The sequence below is a fragment of the Pongo pygmaeus genome, chromosome 16 (genome assembly GCF_028885625.2).
Source record: "Pongo pygmaeus isolate AG05252 chromosome 16, NHGRI_mPonPyg2-v2.0_pri, whole genome shotgun sequence".
NCBI lineage: Eukaryota > Metazoa > Chordata > Mammalia > Primates > Hominidae > Pongo > Pongo pygmaeus.
The window spans coordinates 94,525,547-94,547,353 of record NC_072389.2 but is presented as its reverse complement, the minus strand read 5'-3'; the positions used below and the strand labels follow the sequence as shown (position 1 = coordinate 94,547,353).

The following is a 21,807-nucleotide window of genomic DNA, read 5'->3' as shown; positions in this document are numbered from 1 at the left end:
AAATTGCGCTGGTTTCCCCATCCCCCACCGGTGGTCCTCCCTGAGCCCCAGCTTGCTTGCTTTCTTTTTTCTTTTCTCTTTTTTTTTTTTTTTTTGAGACGGAGTCTTGCTCTGTTGCCAGGCTGGAGTGCAGTGGTGTGATCTCGGCTCACTGCAACCTCTGCCTTCTGGGTTCAAGCATTTCTCCTGCCTCAGCCTCCCAAGTAGCTGGGACTATAGGTGCACACCACCATGCCCAGCTAATTTTTGTATTTTTAGTAGAGACGGGGTTTCACCATGTTGGCCAGGATGGTCTCGATCTCTTGACCTTGTGATCCACCTGCCTCGGCCTCCCAAAGTGCTGGGATTACAGGCGCGAGCCACCACACCCAGCCCCATCTTTCTTTATGTCACCTGCCTGACTACACATAGCTTCATAGCAGGAGGCAGGAGACTTTGGTCCAGGGCGGCCTGGAGGGAGTCAGGACTTCCAGGTCCTCAAAACCTGACTTCCCCTCTTCCCTCTGCTTTCTACCTCCGTGCCTATCTGGCCCTGGGCCCCACAACTGCTGCAGGCAGGGGCCCAGCGAGCGCCTGGCAGACACTGTCTCCTGAATGCTTTTGCTCCCTCCCTGCCGGGAAGACTGGCTGGGGCAGCTGGTTTTCCCGTTCAGCAGTTTCCATTCTCTCTGCAACTGGAGCGGTGGGCTGGAGAAACTATAAGAAACCCAGTGAACCTGGGTGCCTTCAGAACTGCGGGAGTTCCTGGGGTGGGTGCAGCGTGGGACTGGAGGAGGGGGCCGCAGCTCTGCCAAGTGGGCATGAGGCCTCCTGCTTGAACACACTGGTTCCTGGTAGGCCACTGGTGTGTGTGCTCCAGGGATACCCTCTCTGCCCTCCCCTGTGTGGGGGTCATCAAGAAGTGGGGGCGGGCCTTGCAGGCCAGTGTGCTGGCGATCTGGGAGGGTGACTTGCAGGCAGAGGCTTGGCTAGCTTGGGAAGGGGTGTAGGAAAAACCACCCTCTTTGTCAAGGTGAATTTTTCCAAACTTAGGGAGCCGTGCTGTGTTCTGCAGGCACGGGGTGCCTCTGAGTAGCAGGAGGTGGGGCTGCCTCTGAGCAGCAGGAGGTGGGGCAGTAGGGCTGCCAAAGGGAGGGCGTGGCTTTGCTGGAACCACATCAGGGAAATGAGTCTGGAAGTGGTTCCTTTCTGAGATCTGCCGTTGCTGGGCTCCTGGGCCTAGCAGGGTCTGAATAAAAGGCCCAGGCCGTGATCTTCGTAGGAACTGAGGATGGGGGACTCCCTTCCCCTGGGGGTCCCTTGGCCTACTGCTTCCTGTTTCAGAGCTCTCTTCTGTGGAGCGGTGTGGATTGGGTTTAGAGCCAAGTCTTTCTGGGTGCTTTCAAGCCTCAGGACTCCCTCCCGGGGGAGTTTCCTGCCCTGAACCCCTGTTCCAGCGTACCCTGGGGATGAGCAGACAGTGGGAGAAGCATCTCTGCTCTGGGATGGGTTGGCCACAGCCTTCTAAAAGTCCTCCTCCTGGGACCCTGGAGTGGAGTCCCCTCACTCCTGACCCCCTCCTTCCTTCCTTTGCTTCTCTCCCTTAGCAGTGTCTTCCATTTGCCCAGCTTTTACCATCACCCCTACACATTGACTTTCTTCTGCCCCACTGCAAGGCAGAGGGTGAGCGTTCAGATTCTACCTGCTGGCTACCCCTACCCCTGGCTGGCATGTTCAACTCGACTTAACTGTAACAAAATGTGTTCTCCCTGCTGTCCATCCTCTCCCCTGTTGGGAACCTGCAGAGGAACCTACCTTGGCTCCCCTTTGCCCATCAAGCCTGGCATTCTTTTAGGTGCAGTTTACCTGTTGATCACAGTTCTTTGTGCTCCAATTTGCCCCTGGCTGTGTTTAACACACACACACATGCACACACATACACACACACTCATGGGCCAACTTGAGCTGTGTTTAGGAAGAGGCTCTGGGCTCTGTGACCCTGTGACCCTTCGACCCTTCCCCCAGCCAAAGCTGAAGGACCTCCTTAGTCTTTTCTGCTGAGGAAACATCAGGCTGTCCAGGCCAGGGCCCCCATTGGTCTGGACAGGAAAGAAAACACCCTGTCCAAACAGAGGCATCCTGAGCGGCTGCCTGGATGGCTGTGCTGATTAGCAGGATTCTGAAGGGAGGCCCGCCCCTATTGGAGGACCACTCAGAAGCCTGACTGCCCCTGCAGGCTGCAGAGGCATCCCACCCTGTGTCTCCCCTCCTAGCCAGGGCCACTCATTCAAGCCCCATGTCCTGGGGTAGCACCTGCTATGTGCCTCACAGTGAGTTAGGAATCTGGCCAGCGTTTCATGATGGCCAAACTCAGGGGCATGAGGACGCCAGCAACCCCTTGCTTTTTTTTTTTTTTTTGAGACGGAGTTTCACTCTTGTTGCCCAGGCTGGAGCACAATGGCATGATCTCGGCTCACTGCAACCACCGCCTCCTGGGTTCAAGCATTCTCCTGCCTCAGCCTCCCAAGTAGCTGGGATTACAAGCATGCTCCACCACGCCCAGCTAATTTTGTATTTTTAATAGAGATAGGGTTTCACCATGTTGCTCAGGCTGGCCTTGAACTCCTGACCTCAGGTGATCCACAGGCCTCCACCTCCCAAAGTGCTGGGGTTACAAGCATAAGCCACTCACTGCACCTGGCCTCACCCCCTTGCTTTCTATTTGGAAAAGAAAGTAATACAGAAGTCTCACCCCTTCCACAACCAAAGGTGGGGAGCAGCCTTGGCCCCTAGCAGAATGCTGGACCGGGGCTTCCTCTGCTTACTCCCACTGTTTTTGGTATACCAGGCTTTCTAAGGGGATCCCCCCTCCCCAAACTCTCCTATTCCACCCCTACTCTCCTTTCCCAAGACGTGAGAGCCTCAACTCTTGCACATCCCCTTTGCGGTGGTTCCCAGCGAGTCTGGAGACCGCTCAAGCCTGCAGCAACTCTTCCCTTCGGGCCCAGCCCTTGGGAGGGAAAGGTGCGCGTGTTCCTTTAAGGGGCTGGTCCGGCGGGAGCGCGGGGGTTTTTCTGCTGCCGCTTCCTTTCTGCTCTTTTAAGTTCCCCGAAATCCGACTGCTGCCTTGGACCGGGACAGCTCGCGGCCTCCGAGACTCTAGCCGTCGAGGAGGTGCCTGGGGACGGTATGTGGCTCAGGGGTCGCTGGGCTTCTGGGGCTGTGTGCGGGCCGGGTTCCTCCCTCACTGCTTTGGGTGCCCTGCGGGTTCCCACACCTCCCGGGCAGGGTCGGGGGAAGGGGCAGGAGGTGTGGGCCGGGCACTGCGAAGGCCCGGGCTGAGATGGGCTGTGATCGCGGGCGAGGGGCGCCCGGGGCACAAGTGGGGAGGGAGCCGCGCGGGGGTGCGGGCGGACTCGCGCCGGACCCTGGTGCCCACCGTGAGGGGGCAGAGCCCGAGCGGACCCCGTGGCCTCCGAGACCACCTTCCGTCTCCAGCCCCCTTCCTGCCAGGGGCCGCTTGGCTCTCTCCCCTATCGTCTGTCCAGCGTCGGCTGCCTCCAGTGCCGTCCGCGGCGCCCCAGGCCCTGCCCCTGGGTATCTGTTGGATGCTCCGGGGGCTCCAGGAGTCCTGGGAGGGGCTGAGGGCAACCTGCGAGGCGGCTGGCGGACCTGCGCCTCTGGACCGCGGCTGGCCGGCTCTGGGCGCCCTGGGGCAAACGCAACGGATGCCTATGGGTTCCAGACCTCGCTCACCGGGGTTCTTGCCCCAGGGACAGCGAGGCCAGAAGTGTAGGGAGGGTGGAAGGCAGAGCCCTGGGTGGGAGATGGTGACGCTCAGGGAGGAACGTAGGCTCGTGTGCAGCCAGTATGGAAACAGCGCGGCACTTGGACCCAGTCCTGCCATCAGCTCGTTGGGTGGTCAGAGGCAGCCTATAAACCTGTTGGGACCTCGGGGTCCAGCGCTGACCCGCGGGAGTGCCTGTGCTCCCTGGAGCAGGGGGCGGCGATTGAGAGGGGCCCTGGCTTCTCTCCCTCGACGCCTCCCGGGCCAGCGGGTTGGGAATGCTGGTAGGAAACACCTCCGGTTTTCATTCTTCTGGGGGCTGCAGGTTTCAAAGGCGCAGATCAAGCCTTGTGCAAACAGGGACAGGGATGTCAAATTTCTCGCTGGGAGCAGCGCTCATGCAGACCTCGAGGGCGATGCTGCCCCCTGCTGGTACCTGGGGGACTTGTACTCACGGACGGCCCAGTGCGGACATGCACCTGGCAGGGAGGTGGCACCCACCCTCCCTCCAAGCCCAGCCTTATTGTTCTTGGGTGGAGGGGTCCCTAGGCTAGGGGCGCCTGGGAGAAGCAAAGGGCTGGTCATCAGGAAACCTGAACTTTCTCTAAGTTCGAGATATTTGACAAAGATAACGCCTTGAGTAGTTCACTGACCTCCACACTCTTGGCCTCAGTTTCCTCAACTGTGAAGAGGAGGCAGTGGTGACCACTTTATCTCGTAGGCAGTGAGAGAGGAAAAAGAGCCACTGAGATGGTGTAAGACTTCACTGTGTGAACTGCTCACAAGAGTAGTAATAGGTCATATTTTCCCAGTGCTTGCTCCTTATCAACCATCAGGCAGTATTTTCAGTGCTCTGCAGCTATTCTCTCCCTTAATCTTCACGAGAGTGTTTTCTGTTTGGTATTGTCGTGACCCCCCCCCAACTTTTTTTTTTTTTTTTTTGAGGTGGAGTCTCGCTCTTGTTGCCCAGACTGGAGTGCAATGGCTCAATCTCGGCTCACTGCAACCTCCGCCTCCCGGGTTCAAGCAATTCTTCTGCCTCAGCCTCCCCGGTAGCTGGGACTACAAGCGCCCATCACCACGCTCGGCTAATTTTTGTATTTTTAGTAGAGATGGGGTTTCACCTTGTTGGCCAGGCTAGTCTTGAACTCTTGACCTCAGGTGATCCGTCCACCTCAGCCTCCCAAAGTGCAGGGATAACAGGCATGAGGCACCGTGCCTGGCTTGTGACCCCCATTTTAAAGATGAAGGAACTGAGGCTCAGAGAGATGCGGCGACTTGTCCAATGACAGAGGGTTAGTAAGTGGGTGGAGCCAGAACTGAATGCAGGCAGCCAATCTGCTTCTAGAGCCTGAACTCTTTGCCATGTTCATTTGTTGAGCACCTGCTACATGCTAGGGACCAGATATCATACATCTTCTATAATTGTCACCACAGCCCTTTTTTTTTTTTTTTTTTTTCTTGAGCTGGAGTCTTGCTGTGTCAGCCAGTCTGGAGTGCAGTGGTGTGGTCTTGGCTCACTGCAACTTCCGCCTCCTGGGTTCAAACAATTCTCCTGCCTTAGCTACCCCAGTAGCTGGGATTCCAGGCATCTGCCACCACACTCAGCTAAGTTTTGTATTTTTAGTAGAGATGGGGGTTTCACTGTGTTGGCCAGGCCAGTCTCGAACTCCTGACCTCAGGTGATCCACCCCCTCAGCTTCCCCAAATGCTCTAGGATTACAGGTGTGAGCCACCGCACCCAGCCTTAAGTTCCTTTTCTTTACAGATGAGGAAATGGAGGCACAGAGAGGTGAACTTGCCCGAAGTCACTCAGCAGGATGCAGTGTGTCCAGCTCCAATACTGAGCCCAGGTCTGAGTGCCCAGGCAGGACTTCAGAAGATTTGGGGAGCTATCCACTGCCAAGGTGACTGGGCTGGACTTGGTCTTGGGCCTTCCAGCTGGTGGCACCTCTGTGGTGGTCCTGAGGAGTTGGTGGCTGGATAGCCATGGTAGGGGAGCGGAGGCTACCCATCCCTCCCCTCAGTGGTAGTGGTCAGGGATGGTCAGAGATGGACCTGGGGCAAGGCAGCAACCAAGTGGCAATTGCCACTCCCGACTCCCACACAGGACTCTGTCCTGTGCACTGACCTTAGCATTCAATGCTGTGCTTGTCCTCAGCCCCTGAGTTCCCCTTTAGTCTTCTCTGGAGACAGGAAATTTTCTCTGGAGAGAGGAAAGTTCAAATGACTTTCCCGGGGTCACCCAGCTAGCAGGTGGCAGAGCCAAGACCCAAACTCAATGAGTTTAACTTGAAACTTTGGGCCTGTGTGCTGCTCCTCTCTGAGAGAGGCCTGGAAAATGGCCAGCTTCCTCCTGGCCTTTCGTTCTTGGGCACAGGGCTGATCTTTTCTTATAATTCCTTTTGTTTTTCTTTTCTTTTTTTTTTGAGATGCAGTTTTGCTCTGTCGCCGAGGCTGGAGTGCAAAGGTGTGATCTCAGCTCACTGCAACCTCCGCCTCCCAGGTTCAAGCAATTCTCCTGCCTCAGCCTCTGGAGTAGCTGGGATTACAGGCACCCACCACCACACCGATCTATTTTTTATATTTTTAGTAGAGACGGGGTTTCACCATGTTGGCCAAGCTGGTCTCAAACTCTTGACCTCAGGTGATCTACCCTCCTTGGCCTCCAAAATGCTGGGATAACAGGTGTAAGCCACCGTGCCCAGCTAATTCCTTTTGATTTGCTTGGCATCCCCCTCAATGTGAGATTACATTACTGCTGAGTTAGCATCCAACAAAGAGAGGTGTTACTGATGTCACTTAGTGGCAGAAACGCCTGCATTTGTTTACCCTTAGGAAGCCCTTTCTCACTAGGGAGCATTTGTGCCAGATGAGCTGCTGTAAGAGGCTGGAAACATTATAAGCAGCAGCTGGGAGCCCCTCTGCTCAAGGAGTCTCTAGGTGCCCAGGGACAGCAGGGAGCCCGGGACATCAAGCTCAACATCAAGTCTTGGCCCCACTTCCCTCCTGGTTCCAGGTGTGGAGCCTGAAGGAAGGGAGAGGAAACAAACTCTTACAAGGGTTTTCTCTGGGCCACTGGGCTGTGTGTGCCACACAATCACCTCCCTGAATTTGGCATGGTTCCAGGCTTTGGGCCTGGAGTGGGTTCGAATCCTAGCTCTGCCACTTCCTAGCTGGATGACCTTGGGCATATGATTTAGTCTCTCTGTGCCTTGGTTTTTCCATCTGCAAAATGGGAACACTACTAGGCTCACATGTTGGAGTAGTGGTAAGGATTAAATGAGAGATACCAGGTGTGGCGGCTCATGCCTGTAATACCAGCACTTTGGGAGGCGGAAGTGGGCACAACGATTAAGCCCAGGAGTTTGAGACCAGCCTGGGCAGCATGGCGAAACCCCATCTCTACTAGAAATACAAAGAGTACAGCGCACACCTGTAATCCCAGCTGCTTGGGAGGCTGAGGCAGGAGATTCATTTGAACCCAGGAGGCGGAGGTTGCTGTGAGCCGAGATCGCACCACTGCACTCCAGCCTGGGCGACAGAGTGAGACTTGGCCTCAAGGCAAAAACAAAAATAAAATAAAATAAGTGAGAGAGTAAGTGCTCAGCTGTTCATACTTTTATACTGATCATAGTAATGCTGTGGTGTGTGTATTTGTTAGGACAAGTGAGGCTAAGCTGTGTTGACAAAGAGATGCAGGCCGGGCACGGTGGCTCATGACTGTAATTCCAGCACTTTGGGAGGCCGAGGTGGGCAGATCACCTGAGGTCAGGAGTTCAGGACTAGCTTGGCCAACATGGCGAAACTCCGTCTCTATAAAAAATTACAAAAATTAGCCGGGCGTGGTGGCAGGTGCCTGTAATCTCAGCTACTCAGGAGGCTGAGGCAGGGAGAATTGCTTGAATCTGGGAGCAGAGGTTGCAGTGAGCCGAGATTGCACCATTGCACTCCAGCCTGGGCGACAGAGTGACTTCGTCTCAAAAAAAAAAAGAAAAAAAAAGATGCAAAAAAATGGTGGCTTAAATATGATAGGACTCTGTTTCTTTCTCATGGGACAGTGCAAGTGGAGGAGGTCCAGGGCTGATTGGCAGCTCTGCCATTCAATCTGTGGTTTCCATCTCTGACTCTAAGCTGGATACTGTGGTTTCCAGAAGGTTGGGGGAAGGAATAACAGGGAAAGGCATCTGTAATTGTTTTAACTGCCAGACCTGGATATGGCATGTTATTTCTGCTTGCTGCCATTGACCAGAACTGAGTCACATAGCTCTCCTAGCTGCGAGGGAGGCTGGAAATGCGTCTTCAGCTGAGCAGTCATGCACCCGTCTAGACCTCTGTGACTTTAGGAGAAAACTAGAATGCATTGGCGAGAAATATACCAGGGTGAGTTTTATGATCTCCATTTCGCAACCGAGGAAACTTGCCCAGAATCTCGCAGTGAATAAATAGTAGAGGTGGGATTTGAACTCCGATCTTCCAGTTCCCAAACTCTGTACCAGGTTGCCCCATTGTGCTTAGTCCTCCCAGTTCTCCATCACCAAGAGGCCTTACAGGTGTCAACAGGGGAATGAATTCCTCTTGGACAAGAAGCGGGGCCTCAGGGTTGGTAGTGTCTTGGCTGCAGTGCACAGCACAGATGGCAGGTCTGGGCCTCAGGATTTCTGTGAAGGTGTCTAAGAGAATGGTGGATTCTGCCTCTCAACTTTCTTTACATCCATTCTCTCCAGCAAGAGCTCCTAACTGTTCTGGAAACAAGAATGTTTCCTCCACAATCCCATCACTCTAACAAGCCAGTGCTGTGTGTGTCTGCCTGCCTTCTTTCCTCCCTCCTTCCCTTTCCTTCCTTCCTCCCTCCCTCCCTTCTTTCCTTCCTTTCTCCCTCCCTCCCTTCTTTCCTTCCTTCCTTCCTTCCTCCCTCCCTCCTTTCTTTCCTCCCTCCCTCCCTTCTTTCCTTCTTTCCTCCCTCCCTCCCTCCCTTCTTTCCTCCCTCTCTTCTTTCCTCCCTCTCTCTCTCCCTTCTTTCCTCCCTCCCTCTCTCCCTTCTTTCCTCCCTCCCTCCCTCCCTTTCTTTCCTCCCTCCCTCCCTTCTTTCCTTCCTTCCTTCCTTCCTTCCTCCCTCCCTCCTTTCTTTCCTCCCTCCCTCCCTTCTTTCCTTCTTTCCTCCCTCCCTCCCTCCCTTCTTTCCTCCCTCCCTCCCTCCCTTCTTTCCTCCCTCCCTCCCTCCCTTTCTTTCCTCCCTCCCTCCCTCCCTTTCTTTCCTCCCTCCCTCCCTTCTTTCCTTCCTTCCTTTCTCCCTTCTGTCCCTCTCCCTTCCTCTTTAAGTGTTTCCTCATCTTCTGGATCCTGTACACAGGCATTCACAAGACCACATGGTTGCAATCATAGCAGAGGCAATTGTATGTTCTGCTTTGTCTATTTTAACTCACACACTAAGCATTCTTCCACGTTGCTACATGATAATCATAGTGATGTTTGCAGCTGCCTGCTGTTATTCTGGTCTTGCTGCCCCCAGGTCCACCTTCCACTCAGCCCCTGCAGGGAAGTGTCTTAAGATGTGAGTCTGATCCTGTGGCTTCTCTGTTTAAAGCCATCACTGGCCTCCAGGACAAAGGATAGGCTTCTGGCCAGGTGTGGTGGCTCACGCCTGTAATCCCAGCACTTTGGGAGGCCGAGGTGGGCGGATCACTTGAGGCCAGGCGTTTGAGACCAGCCTGGCCAACATGGCAAAACCCCGTCTCTACAAAAAATACAAAAATTAGTGGGGCGTGTTGGTGCATGCCTGTAATCCCAGCTACTCGGGAGGCTGAGGCACGAGAATCACTTGAACCCGGGAGATGGAGGTTGCAGTGAGCTGAGATCTTGCCACTGCACTCCAGCTTGGACGACAGAGTGAGATTCTATCTTTAAAAAAAAAAAAAAAAACAGGATATGCTTCTGGGCCTGACACCCAAGGTATCCAGACACTGGCCCTGGTGACCCCCTTACCTCCTCTCCCCCATGCAGCCAGGGTCTTGGCAGGAAGCAGAATTCAGCCCAGATGATTCCAATAAAGAGACTTTAATGGAGGAATGACTTCTAGAGAGTAGGGTGAGGGGACCCAACAAGGAAGTGGGGGACGCAGAGACCAGCAGCAGCAGACACTCCATGGCAGAGGCACTGGGGTGGCGAGGGAGCTGGGAAGCAATGCCCCGTCTTCCTTCTCTTCCCTCTCTGCTGTCTTCTCTGAGTGCCTCCCATTGGCTCAATCCCACTGGAAGCCAGAGGCCCTGGGGAACCGGGACAATAGGGACCAATACATGTCAGAGAAGGACAGACAATGGACCTGGTGGGTGTGTGGGACAAACGGAGGACTTCCTGTACACCCCCAGCACCGCCAGGCTTGGGACTCTTGCTGGCATCTGCACCTTTGTAGTGGCAGTGCCCTACTGGATAAACCTGTCAGTCCTTCTCCACCTGGCAAACTCCTGAGCCTTTAGTCTCATTTGGATATTCCTGTTTCTGTACCTCCATCTTGGTACTCACCGCACAGCAGTCAAGACTGCCTGCCCACGACTCTGCCCCCTCCCTGGACCAAGCTCCTTCAAGGAGTGACTCCATCTTTTAATTGTTGAGAACACGCAGTAAATGGCAAGTGAGCAGGGCTAGGGTGACATGAGTGAGGCAGTAGCCCTTGGTGTGACATTTAAGCGGGGGAGGAAGAGAGTTTCCTAGAAATCTTAGTAATCAAGACATAATATTTTAATACAATATTTAAAAAAATCAAATCATCAAACTACAGCCCATGGGTTGGCTACCTCTTTTGAGTGCCTACCCAAACTGGAATAGCTCCCAAGACCTCTAGCATGGTGTTAGAAAATTATTTTTGAGTTGGGCGCAGTGGCTTATGCCTGTAATCCCAGCACTTTGGGAGGCCGAGGCGGGCGGATCACTAGGTCAGGAGATCAAGACCATCCTGGCTAACGCAGTGAAACCCCATCTCTACTAAAAATACAAAAAATTAGGCGAGCTTGGTGGTACGCACCTGTAGTCCCAGCTACTCAGGAGGCTGAGGCAGGAGAATTTCTTGAACCCAGGAGGAGGAGGTTGCAGTGAGCTGAGATTGCACCACTGCACTCCAGCCTGGGCCACAGAGCGAGAGTCCGTCTCAAAAAAAAAAAAAAAAGGGTTCACAATGCAGGACTCATTTTTACTTAACATACCATCTATTCACCCTTATATTTTCTATTCTAGTCTAGTTTATTTGGCGTCATTAAAAAATGCTGCTCATACCTTTCTTTTCTTTTTTTTTTTTTGAGACAGAGTTTCACGCTTGTTGCCCAGGCTGGAGTGCAATGGCGTGATCTTGGCTCACCACAACCTCCGCTTCCCGGGTTCAAGCGATTCTTCTGCCTCAGCCTCCCGGGTAGCTGGGATTACAGGCATGTGCCACCACGCCTGGCTAATTTTGTATTTTTAGTAGAGACGGGGTTTCTCCATGTTGGCCAGGCTGGTCTGAAACTCCTGACCTCAGGTGATCTGCCTGCCTCAGCCTCCCAAAGTGCTGGGATTATAAGCGTGAGCCACCATGCCTGGCCTGCCCATAACCTTTCAAATTCTGGCTTGAAAAACATTGAGCCTATCATATCATCCTGCTTAATTTTCTCTACTGTCTTTTAGCTGCCTGATACTTCTTTCTTATGATTTGTCTCTTTGCTGATCTCCCGTCTTGCCTTTGGGGTGCAGCTCCCTGAAAGTGGGAACCTCATCTAGCTTGTCACTGCTGTCTTCTCAGCTCCGGGAACAGCACCTGGCACGCAGGCAGCAGGTGTCCCACAGTGAGCTGTTGAGCAAGCGAGTGAGTGGTGTTGGAGCAGAGGGGATGGGGGCCCTGGAAGCCGGGCTTTTCTGATTGCCTTGTTTTCCTCCCCTTCCCAGTTTGCCCTGGGGCCCCAGCCTGGCCCGGGTCACCCTGGCATGAGGAGATGGGTCTGCTGCTCCTGGTCCCGTTGCTCCTGCTGCCCGGCTCCTACGGACTGCCCTTCTACAACGGCTTCTACTACTCCAGCAGCACCAACGACCAGAACGCAGGCAACGGTCATGGCAAAGGTAGGCGACCTCCTGCACCCAGCTCTTTGCTCCCCTGGGTGACCTAGACCTCCTTGGCTCTTGCTGTGATCTGCGGGTTCCGGGCTGGGACAGGGACAGCAGCCCTGTTCCAGCAGGGCCGTTGTAGTGGACCAGCTTGCTTCTCAGACAGAGGAAGGGGTGATTTCATTTTCCTGTGTTCGCCAGCCCCTTCGTCATGGGGCCCAATTCACTTAGGCTTTTTACTTTCCCTAAAAGTCTTGCCAGTTGTTCAAGGTCCAGCTTGAATGTGTCCTCCCCTGGTCCCCCAAGTGGAAAGGGGACTTGGGGGTCGAATAGATGTGAGTTTGAATGTTTTTTGTTTGTTTGTTTTTGAGATAAAGTCTCACTCCGTTGCCGAGGCTGGAGTGCAATGGTGCCATCTCGGCTCACTGCAACCTCCGCCTCCCGGGTTCAAGCAATTTTCCTGCCTCGGCCTCCCGACTAGCTGGGATTACAAGCATGTGCCACCATGCCTGGCTAATTTTTGTATTTTTAGTAGAGAGGGGGTTTCACCATGTTGGCCAGGCTGGTCTCGAACTCCTGACCTCAGGTGATCCACCTGCCTCGACCTCCCAAATTGCTGGGATTACAGGCATGAGCCACCATGCCTGGCCCGAGTTTGAATCTTATAATGCTACCTCTTACTAGCTGTGTGGCCTTGGGCAGGGAACGTTTTAAAGTAGCAGTTATTGTGCACCCATCATGGGTTGGGCGTGCTTCTAGATATTTTGCATATGTCGTCTCCTCTAATCACAAAAGCCCTGACGTAGGCAAGGGTGAAAATACACATTTTGTTTGTTTGTTTGTTTGTTTTTTTAAGATGGAGTCTCACTTTGTTGTCCAGGCTGGGGTGCAGTGGCGCGATCTTGGCTCACTGCAGCCTCTGCCTCCCGGGTTCAAGCGATTCTCCTGCCTCAGTCTCCCGAGCAGCTGGGATTACAGGCATCCGCCACCACACCTGGCTAATTTTTGTACTTTTAGTAGAGACGGGGGTTTCACCGTGTTGGCCAGGCTGGTCCTGAACTCTTGACCTCAGGTGATCCACCCGCCTTAGCCTCCCAAAGTGCTGGGATTACAGGCGTGAGCCAACGAGCCTTGCCGAAAATACACATTTTTAACCACTAGTGCAGCACGGGTGCTGACCAGGCTGAATTGATGCTGCCTGCCCTCACAGCCTGAAAGTAGATTCTATTATCATCCCTTCTCATAGATGAGCAAATTGAGGCTCAGAGAGTTGATCCAGTTGTCCAGGTCACACAGCTATTAAAAAGACAAGCTGAGGGTTGGGTGCAGTGGCTCATGCCTATAATCCCAGCACTTTGGGAGACTGAGGTGGGTGGATCACTTGAGGTCAGGAGTTCGAGGCCATCCTGACCAGCATACGGAAACCCCGTCTCTACTAAAAATACAAAAAATTGGCCAGGCGCAGTGGCTCACGCCTGTAATCCCAGCACTTTAGGAGGCCGAGGTGGATGGATCACGAGGTCAAGAGATCAAGACCTTTCTGACCAACTTGGTGAAACCCTGTCTCTACTGAAAATACAAAAGTAGCCGAGCGTGGTGGCAGGTGCCTTTAATCCCAGCTACTCAGGAGGCTGAGGCAGGAGAATCGCTTGAACCTGGGAGGCGGAGGTTGCAGTGAGCCGAGATCACGCCACTGCCCTCCAGACTGAACGACAAAGTGAGACTCCATCTCAAAAAAGACCCACAAAAAACAAAAAATTAGCCGGGTGTGGTGGCGCGCACCTGTAATCCCAGCTACTCAGGAGGCTGAGGCATGAGAATTGCTTGAACCTGGGAGGAGGAGGTTGCAGTAAGCTGAGATCATGCCACTGCACTCCAGCCTGGGTGACAGAGCGAGACTCTGCCTCAAAAAACAACAACAACAAACTTGTTCCACTTGTTTGTTGAAGGAACGAACCAGATTGCTGGTCTCAGCAATACCCAGCACCTGCCATGAAGAGCTCACAGCCTGGTGCAGAGACGACACATGAGCCTGCAAGTACAGCGCTGGGTGTTTCTCACCTTTCCCTCTGCCTTTGAGTAGATGATTGTGCCTGCCCAGGCATTTGCCCTCTTTTGATTAGTCTCCTAGGTCAGCTGTAACAAATTAACACAAACTTTGTGGCTTGAAACAACAGAAATGTATTCTCTCACTGCTTTAGGCACCAGAAATCCAAAATGAGTTTCACTGTGCAGAAATCGAGGTGCGGATAGGACTGAGCCTCCTGTGGCTCTTGGGGAGAATCTGTTCTTCCCTTGCCTCTTCCGGTTCTGGTGGCTGCTGGCATTCCCGGGCTGTAGCTGCCTCCCTCCAGTCTCTGCCTCCATGGTCACGTGGCCTTCTCCTCTTTTCTATGCAAATCTCCCTCTGCCTCCCTCTAAACAGGTACTTCGCATTTGCATTTAGGGCCCCTCTGGAAAATTCAGGATACCCTCCCCGTCTCGACATCCTTAGTTTAACCTCATCTGCAAAGTCCATTTTGCCACAGAAGGTAATGTTCACAAGTTCTAGGGATCAGGATTTAGGGTATTTTGGGAGGCCATTATTTAGCCGACCACATCCTTTTCCTTCAGAATTTATTTTGTTGTACAAGCACTACTTTATTTATGTATTTATATATTTATTTTTTTGAGACAGAGTCTCGCTCTGTCACCCAGGCTGGAGTGCAGTGGTGCGATCTTGGCTCACTGCAAACTCTGCCTCCCGGGTTCATGCCATTCTCCTGCCTCAGCCTTCCGAGTAGCTGGGACTACAGGCATTTGACGCCACGCCCGGCTAATTTTTTGTATTTTTAGTAGAGACGGGGTTTCACCGTGTTAGCCAGGATGGTCTTGATCTCCTGACCTCGTGATCTGCCTGCCTCCCAAAGTGCTGGGATTACAGGCGTGAGCCACCACGCCCGGCCTACAAGCACTACTTTAATGAGATTTGCGGAATTTAAAAAACTTAAACTTCCTACTCATAGTTTCGCTACACTACCAGGCCAACATTTCATTTTTCTCTTTCCCTTTTGTCCCTGAATATGTAAGCCAAGTCATATATAATCCCGCCACCCAGGAGAACCACTGTTAACTTTTTAGGTATCTCTTTCTAGCCTTTCCTTTTTTTTTTTTTTTGAGACAGGGTCTCACTCTGTCATACCAGTGCAGTGGTGTGATCTCGGCTCACTGCAACTTCTGCCTCCTGGGCTCAAGAGATCCTTCCACTTTAGCCTCCTGAGTTAGCTGAGACTACAGGCGTGCACCACTGTGCCCAGCTAATTTTTGTATTTTTAGTAGAGATGGGGCTTCACCATGTTGGCCAGGCTAGTCTCGAACTCCTGGCCTCAAGTGATCTGCCCGCCTTGGCCTCCCAAAGTGCTAGGATTACAGGCGTGAGCCACCGCACCTGGCTGAGCCATTCTTTTATGATTTAGAAAACTTTCTCCAGCAAAAACCAGCTCATGTCATACATGTGATTTTTGTAGTCTCCCTTATCACCTCATAAAATAGAAATCATTTTCTAAGTCAATGAATGAATATACATCTACCAGATTATTTTACATGGCTGTATAGTATTTTATAATATGGATATACATCTTCATTTTATTCAGGTTAAAGCTTCAAAGGTAGTTTACTTAAGAGAGTTGGGAAGAACCAAGGAAGTGGCCCCTAAATGATAGCCCTGCTTCATATCTATTGGACACTTTCTGTGTGCCAGGCGTCCTGCCTTACCTGATTTGGACCTTACCACAGCCCTCTGTAGGGACTGTGATTAACCCATTCTACAAATGGGGAAGCTGAGGCTTGACTTCCCTGGATTACACAGCTGGGAAAAGGTGGAACCAAGGGCGAGCCCAAATTGCCTGACTCCAAACCTCTGTACCTACTGCCTCTGCAGAGCAGGACAGCTCTAATCTGAATGAGTCTGAGAGTCCCCTGGAGGCTGGACCCCATTCCCAGGGTCTCTGATGCACTGGGACCCCATAATGTGCATTTCTGACAAATTCCTGGTGATGCTAACGCTGCTGGCCCGAGGGCCACACTTGGAGACTTCTGCATATGGCAATCTGCCGCATTAGGTATAGCTCTTTTTCAGCATGATTTCTCTACAGGGAACCTCCCTGTCTGTCTCCTGCTTACCCATGAGGCTGTCCCCTTGCCTCCACCTTTTTAATTAATTAACTTGTTTTTATTTTGTTTTCAGCAACAGAGTCTTGCTCTCTCACCCAGTTTGAAATGCAGTGGTGCGATCATGACTCACTGCAGCCTTGACTTCCTGGGCTGAAACAATACTCCCACCTTAGCCTCCCGAGTAGCTGGGACCACAAGCACCTACCACCATACCCAGCTAGTTTTAAAAATTTTTTTGTAGAGACAGGGTCTCACTATGTTGCCCAGGCTGGTCTCAAACTCCTGGGCTGAAGCAATCCTCCTGTCTTGGCCTCTCAAAGTGTTGGGATTATAGGCGTGAACCACCGTGCCTGGCCCCTGTCCCCACCTTGAGTAAATCAAGCATGGCTTGAAGTCTAGACCCAAGAGAATGAATCAGTGAGGTCCCAATAGGGGCTCCCAAGTCAAAGATAAGGCAGCCTTAGCCTATGAACTTGATTCTTTTGTTGCATGTTGAGTTCTGTGTGTATTTGTAACTCTGAGCCATGAGCGTAGTCTCCTTTAGAAGTTCTGCCCTTAGCTCACTAGGCTGCTTGGTATTTGGGAAGAGTTATGGTGGACAGCTGGACCAGAGAGTAAAGCCGGGGCTGTGCTGTCCTTTGGCCAGTGTGCTGGGGAAGGAAACTCCGAGGGATCCTTATCAGGGCTACTTCTCCTGGCCATGTACCTCATGTGGGGTGGCTCTTGTTGCCTGCTCCATTGGTTAGATTTTGATGCATAACAAACCACCCAAAACTTAGTGACTTGTTTAGGATGACAGCCATTTGTTTAGCTCGTGATTCCGTGGGTCAGCATTTTGGAGTGGGCTCCATTTCTTCAGGTCTTGCGGTTGGGTCTTGCAGATGTGCCTGCCTGTGGTGGGCAGGTCAGCTGGGGGCTGGTTGTTGTAGGATGGCCTCAGCTGGGGCGCCTTGTCTCTTTTCTGTGTATTCTCTCATCCTCTAGCAGGCAAGCCTGGCCATGTGCTCATGGTGGCTGGCAAAGTCCTAAGAAAAAGAGTGGAAGCAGCAAGGCCCCCTGGGACCTATGCTTAGAACAGGCATGATGAACAGTCGCTTCCAAGGCATTCAGTTGGTCAAGCAAGTGGCAAGGCCAGCACAGATTCAAGGGGGTGGGGGAATAAATGTCATCTCTTGATGGAAGGAGATGCAAAGTCACATTGCAGAGCATGTGGATACAGGGAGGGGTGGAGCATGGTGGCCATTTTTGCAATCTGAGCCTGGAGGAGCCACGGATGAGGGTGTGCGGTGGCCCTTGCAGGGGTACAGATGTGCTGCAGCAGGTCTCATCTGCACCCTGTCTCTCCCCCAAGACCTCCTCAATGGAGTGAAGCTGGTGGTGGAGACACCCGAGGAGACCCTGTTCACCTACCAAGGGGCCAGTGTGATCCTGCCCTGCCACTACCGCTACGAGCCGGCCCTGGTCTCCCCGAGACGCGTGCGCATCAAATGGTGGAAGCTGTCGGAGAACGGGGCCCCAGAGAAGGACGTGCTGGTGGCCATCGGGCTGAGGCACCGCTCCTTTGGGGACTACCAAGGCCGCGTGCACCTGCGGCAGGACAAGGAGCATGACGTCTCGCTGGAGATCCAGGATCTGCGGCTGGAGGACTATGGGCGTTACCGCTGTGAGGTCATTGATGGGCTAGAGGATGAAAGCGGTCTGGTGGAGCTGGAGCTGCGGGGTGAGACCCTGACGGGGACTGGGTGACACTGGGACCTGAGAGCAGAGGGGAGAGGACCAGAGAAAACATCCAGACCTCTGTGCTTTAGACATTTAAAAGTACTAAATTCTCAAAACAACCCACAGGGAAGCTACTGTTATGACCCTCATTTTACAGGTGAGGAAACTGAGGCACAGAGAGGTCAAGTAACTTACCTAAGGTCACACAGCTTGTAAACGACAGAGCTGGGGTCTGAACCCAAGCACCCAGCCTCTAGAATCTGTTCCCCTCTACCTGCTCTCATTCACATCTCATTCAGAGAGAGGAAAACCGGAGCTGGTCCCACAGCTTATTAGAGACAGAGCTGAGATTTAAGCAAGGTTAGCGGGTAACACAAGTCAATGAGGCAGCCCAGTGTGAGAAGATGGAAGTGGTGAGGACTGGGCACACTCCTGAGCCCTTGTCCTGTCCCCAGGGAGCTCCCACACTACTCAGGCCCAGCTGATGATGCCACACCAGAATGCAGACCCCACTCTGCCAAATTTTCTGGCTTGACAAGATAAGCTTGTATTTTTATGTAAGATCTCCTGATTTTTATGTAAAAACCTCCTTTTTAAAAACAAAACAAAACAAAAAACAAACAAAAAGCCCCCCCAAAACCAAAACCAAAAACCCAGTGCTGTCCAAACCAGCCACACCCTGCAAGCCAGATCTTGTATGTGGGGTCCCTGTTTGATCTTTAATTTGTATTTACCTTCTCTGTCTCTAGGATGGGGCTGTGTGTCCTCACATCTCTCCCGCATGTTAGGGAGGCAGTTCGGGGATAGAGGAAGGTGACCTGACTTTAGCCTCAGCCCGTCCCAGCTATGACATCTGGGTAAATGCCTCATGCCCCTTAGAGCCCTGGGCCTCTCAGGCGTAAAATGGGGCATCACAATCTTTCCTCCTTTACCTCCCTCAGAGGCAGTGAGGATAAGATATATGTCCTTAAAATGCGTTCTCTGTCTTTGCCACCAGTGTCCACATGGCTTACATGGTGGTTCAGAGGGGCCACATTCGTCATTCTTGAAGTTGGGGTGGCAGTGGAGTTGGGGAGAACCTGCAAGGGTCATTGGTCTGGGGTCTGCATGGGCAGCCTAGAGAAACAGGGAGCCCTCACCCCATTCCTGGGGCTTCAAGGGCTAGGAATTTGGGGTGGAACCAGGCATGAAATAGTCCCCCTGCAAACACACGTGGAGGCTGCAAGCTGATTGTCAGGGCCCATGGGCTTCTCTGCCACCCAACCTGGCTTTGCCCAGGTGCCTGGCTTCCGGCCCTGGTGAGATTGGAGGTTTGGGGCTCGGGCTGTTCCCGGGTCCTTGGCCACAGGGAGGAGATTCCAAAGACTCTGGGTAAACAACAGCAGCCAAGCAGTGTCCTTCCCAGACCCCTAGGGTCACCTCTACTCCTTAAGGTTTCATTGACTTGCTAGAGACTACATCTCAGAAGTTTAAAAACTTTTTATTAGAGTAAAATTTCAAACACGAACATATCTTTTGAGGGAAGCCTGTGGCCCCTATCAGACCCTGGCCACAAGGAGAGAAACCGCCTGCCCCAGACCTCCCTGCCCTTGAGTCTCCTTTATGGAAGGCCCTTCCCCAACCCTCTCCCCATGGCCTCTAGGGCCTCTCCTTCTCCTGAAAATCATCTGCCACACGTGGAAAGTTCCTTGCATTTTCCTAGGAAATTTCCACATTCATAATAACATAGACGATCAGGTCCCAGCTAACGAGTGGGGAGCTGGGAGTCAAACCTGGCCCCTAGAGCCCAAAGCCCGGGCGTGTCTGGAGAAGATGGCACAGCCTCACTGGGGGTCTGGCGACAGCCTTGCGGATTAGGCTGGGGGCATTGTTGGGGACATTAATGGACTAATTAATTACCTTAACTCATGGATGTTTTCTGAGTACTGCTGTGAACCAGCTGAGTCCCAGGAGAGAGGCGGCAACGGACAGGAGGTCAGAGGTTTGCTGAGTTTTTCTGAGGGACGGTGTATGTGTGTGTGTTGCAGGCAGCACATGTCCCAGTGGAGGTGGGAGGATAGCGGGGTGTCCAGCCAGCTGGGCCCCTGGCCACCACCTAAGCTCCTCTTTCCTCCCCCTGCAGGTGTGGTCTTTCCTTACCAGTCCCCCAATGGGCGCTACCAGCTCAACTTCCACGAGGGCCAGCAGGTCTGTGCAGAGCAGGGCGCGGTGGTGGCCTCCTTTGAGCAGCTCTTCCGGGCCTGGGAGGAGGGCCTGGACTGGTGCAACGCGGGCTGGCTGCAGGATGCCACAGTGCAGTACCCCATCATGCTGCCCCGGCAGCCCTGCGGCGGCCCGGGCCTGGCACCTGGCGTGCGAAGCTACGGCCCCCGCCACCGCCGCCTGCACCGCTATGATGTATTCTGCTTCGCTACTGCCCTCAAGGGTGAGTGGAATGGCCAAGCCTGCGGGTTTGGTGGCCACCCGGGACCTGTGAGAGGGCAGCTTCTGGGGAGCTCTGGCCCCCTCTGCTGGCTCTGCTGGTACTGCCACCTGGAGGCCAAGAGCACCAGCCACCCTAGAAGCAGCATCTGGTTGAGTTTTGACTGCTTTGCTGCTGCTGCGTTATGCAGGGCATAAATCATTGGTTTCTTCATTCATCAAATGTTTACTGAGTGCCTACCATATGCTGGGGCCTAGAGTAGGCTCTGGGGAATCACAGACGAATAAAACACAGCCTGTCTTCACAAAGCAGCTCATTTCATAGGAAGATGAGCAAGTAAAAACAGAAACTGGTTCAGTGTCATATGCCAAGCCCTTGGAAAAGTGTCTGACACATAGTAGGTGTTCAGTAAGTGACCGAATGGGCAAGAGACTCTGACTGGTCCAGCCTAGGTGGGGTGCCCACCCACCTAAATAGGGAAGGGCGATGGGGGAGTGCAGACATGACTGGAGGGACCTGGGTTCTATGGCAGGTGGGACAGAGCTCTCTGGGACAGGGTGAAGATTAGGAAGTGTTCTCTGCAGATGCCTACAGTATGGTAGCTCCCTGGGCTCAGATGGGTCTTTGGGGCTGGCATCTCTGCAGGCCCCGCTGTGCTCTCTGGCTGCCCCCTGCGCTGTCCGGCACTCACGCCCCCTTTCCCCCAGGGCGGGTGTACTACCTGGAGCACCCTGAGAAGCTGACACTGACAGAAGCAAGGGAGGCCTGCCAGGAAGATGATGCCACGATCGCCAAGGTGGGACAGCTCTTTGCCGCCTGGAAGTTCCATGGCCTGGACCGCTGCCACGCTGGCTGGCTGGCAGATGGCAGCGTCCGCTACCCTGTGGTTCACCCGCATCCTAACTGTGGGCCCCCAGAGCCTGGGGTCCGAAGCTTTGGCTTCCCCGACCCGCAGAGCCGCTTGTACGGTGTTTACTGCTACCGCCAGCACTAGCACCTGGGATGCTCCCCTGCCGCATTCCCTCACTGGCTGTGTATTTATTGAGTGGTTTGTTTTCCCTTGTGGGTTGGAGCCATTTTAACTGTTTTTATACTTCTCAATTTAAATTTTCTTTAAACATTTTTTTACTATTTTTTGTAAAGCAAACAGAACCTAGTGCCTCCCTTTGCTCCTGGAGGCCCCACTCCAGGAATCCTGCCTGCTCCCCTGGGCCATTTGCGGTTTTGTGGGCTTCTGGAGGGTTCCCCGCCATCCAGGCTGGTCTCCCTCCCTTAAGGAGGTTGGTGCCCAGAGTGGGCAGTGGCCTGTCCAGAATGCCGCTGGGAGTCTGGACATGGTGGGCACAGTTCTCCCTGCCCCTCAGCCTGGGAGAGGAAGAGGGCCTCGGGGGCCTCCGGAGCTGGGCTTTGGGCCTCTCCTGGCCACCTCTACTTGTCTGTGAAGCTGCTGACCCCAGTCTGTCTGCCCACTGAGGGGCTAGGGCTGGAAGCCAGCTCTAGGCTTCCGGGCGAAATCTGAGGGAAGGAAGAAATTCCCCTCCCTGTTCCCCTTCCCCTCTCGGTTCCGAAGAATCTGTTTTGTTGTCATTTGTTTCTCATGTTTCCCTGTGTGGGGAGGGGCCCTCAGGTGTATGTACTTTCTCTGGACAATAAATGGTGCTATGACCACCTTCCGCCA

General features: G+C 53.3%; 1 protein-coding gene across 4 annotated transcripts in view; it reads left to right on the top strand.

Moving 5' to 3' along the window:
- The window catches only part of HAPLN3 (hyaluronan and proteoglycan link protein 3), a 22,647-nt gene extending 840 nt beyond the window's left edge, over window positions 1–21,807 (top strand). Inside the window, exons 1-5 of one of the 4 annotated variants that reach the window (XM_054451341.2) lie at window positions 101–3,166; window positions 11,681–11,851; window positions 17,340–17,708; window positions 19,830–20,132; window positions 20,837–21,807. In XM_054451341.2, the coding sequence (XP_054307316.1) occupies window positions 11,728–11,851; window positions 17,340–17,708; window positions 19,830–20,132; window positions 20,837–21,123 (1,083 nt within the window). In that variant the 5' untranslated portion in view covers window positions 101–3,166; window positions 11,681–11,727 and the 3' untranslated portion in view covers window positions 21,124–21,807. Of the gene's footprint in view, window positions 1–100; window positions 3,167–5,519; window positions 5,674–11,188; window positions 11,601–11,680; window positions 11,852–17,339; window positions 17,709–19,829; window positions 20,133–20,836 lie in introns of those variants that run through there. The other 3 variants (XM_054451343.2, XM_054451342.2, XM_063652910.1) reach the window with 3 other exon arrangements.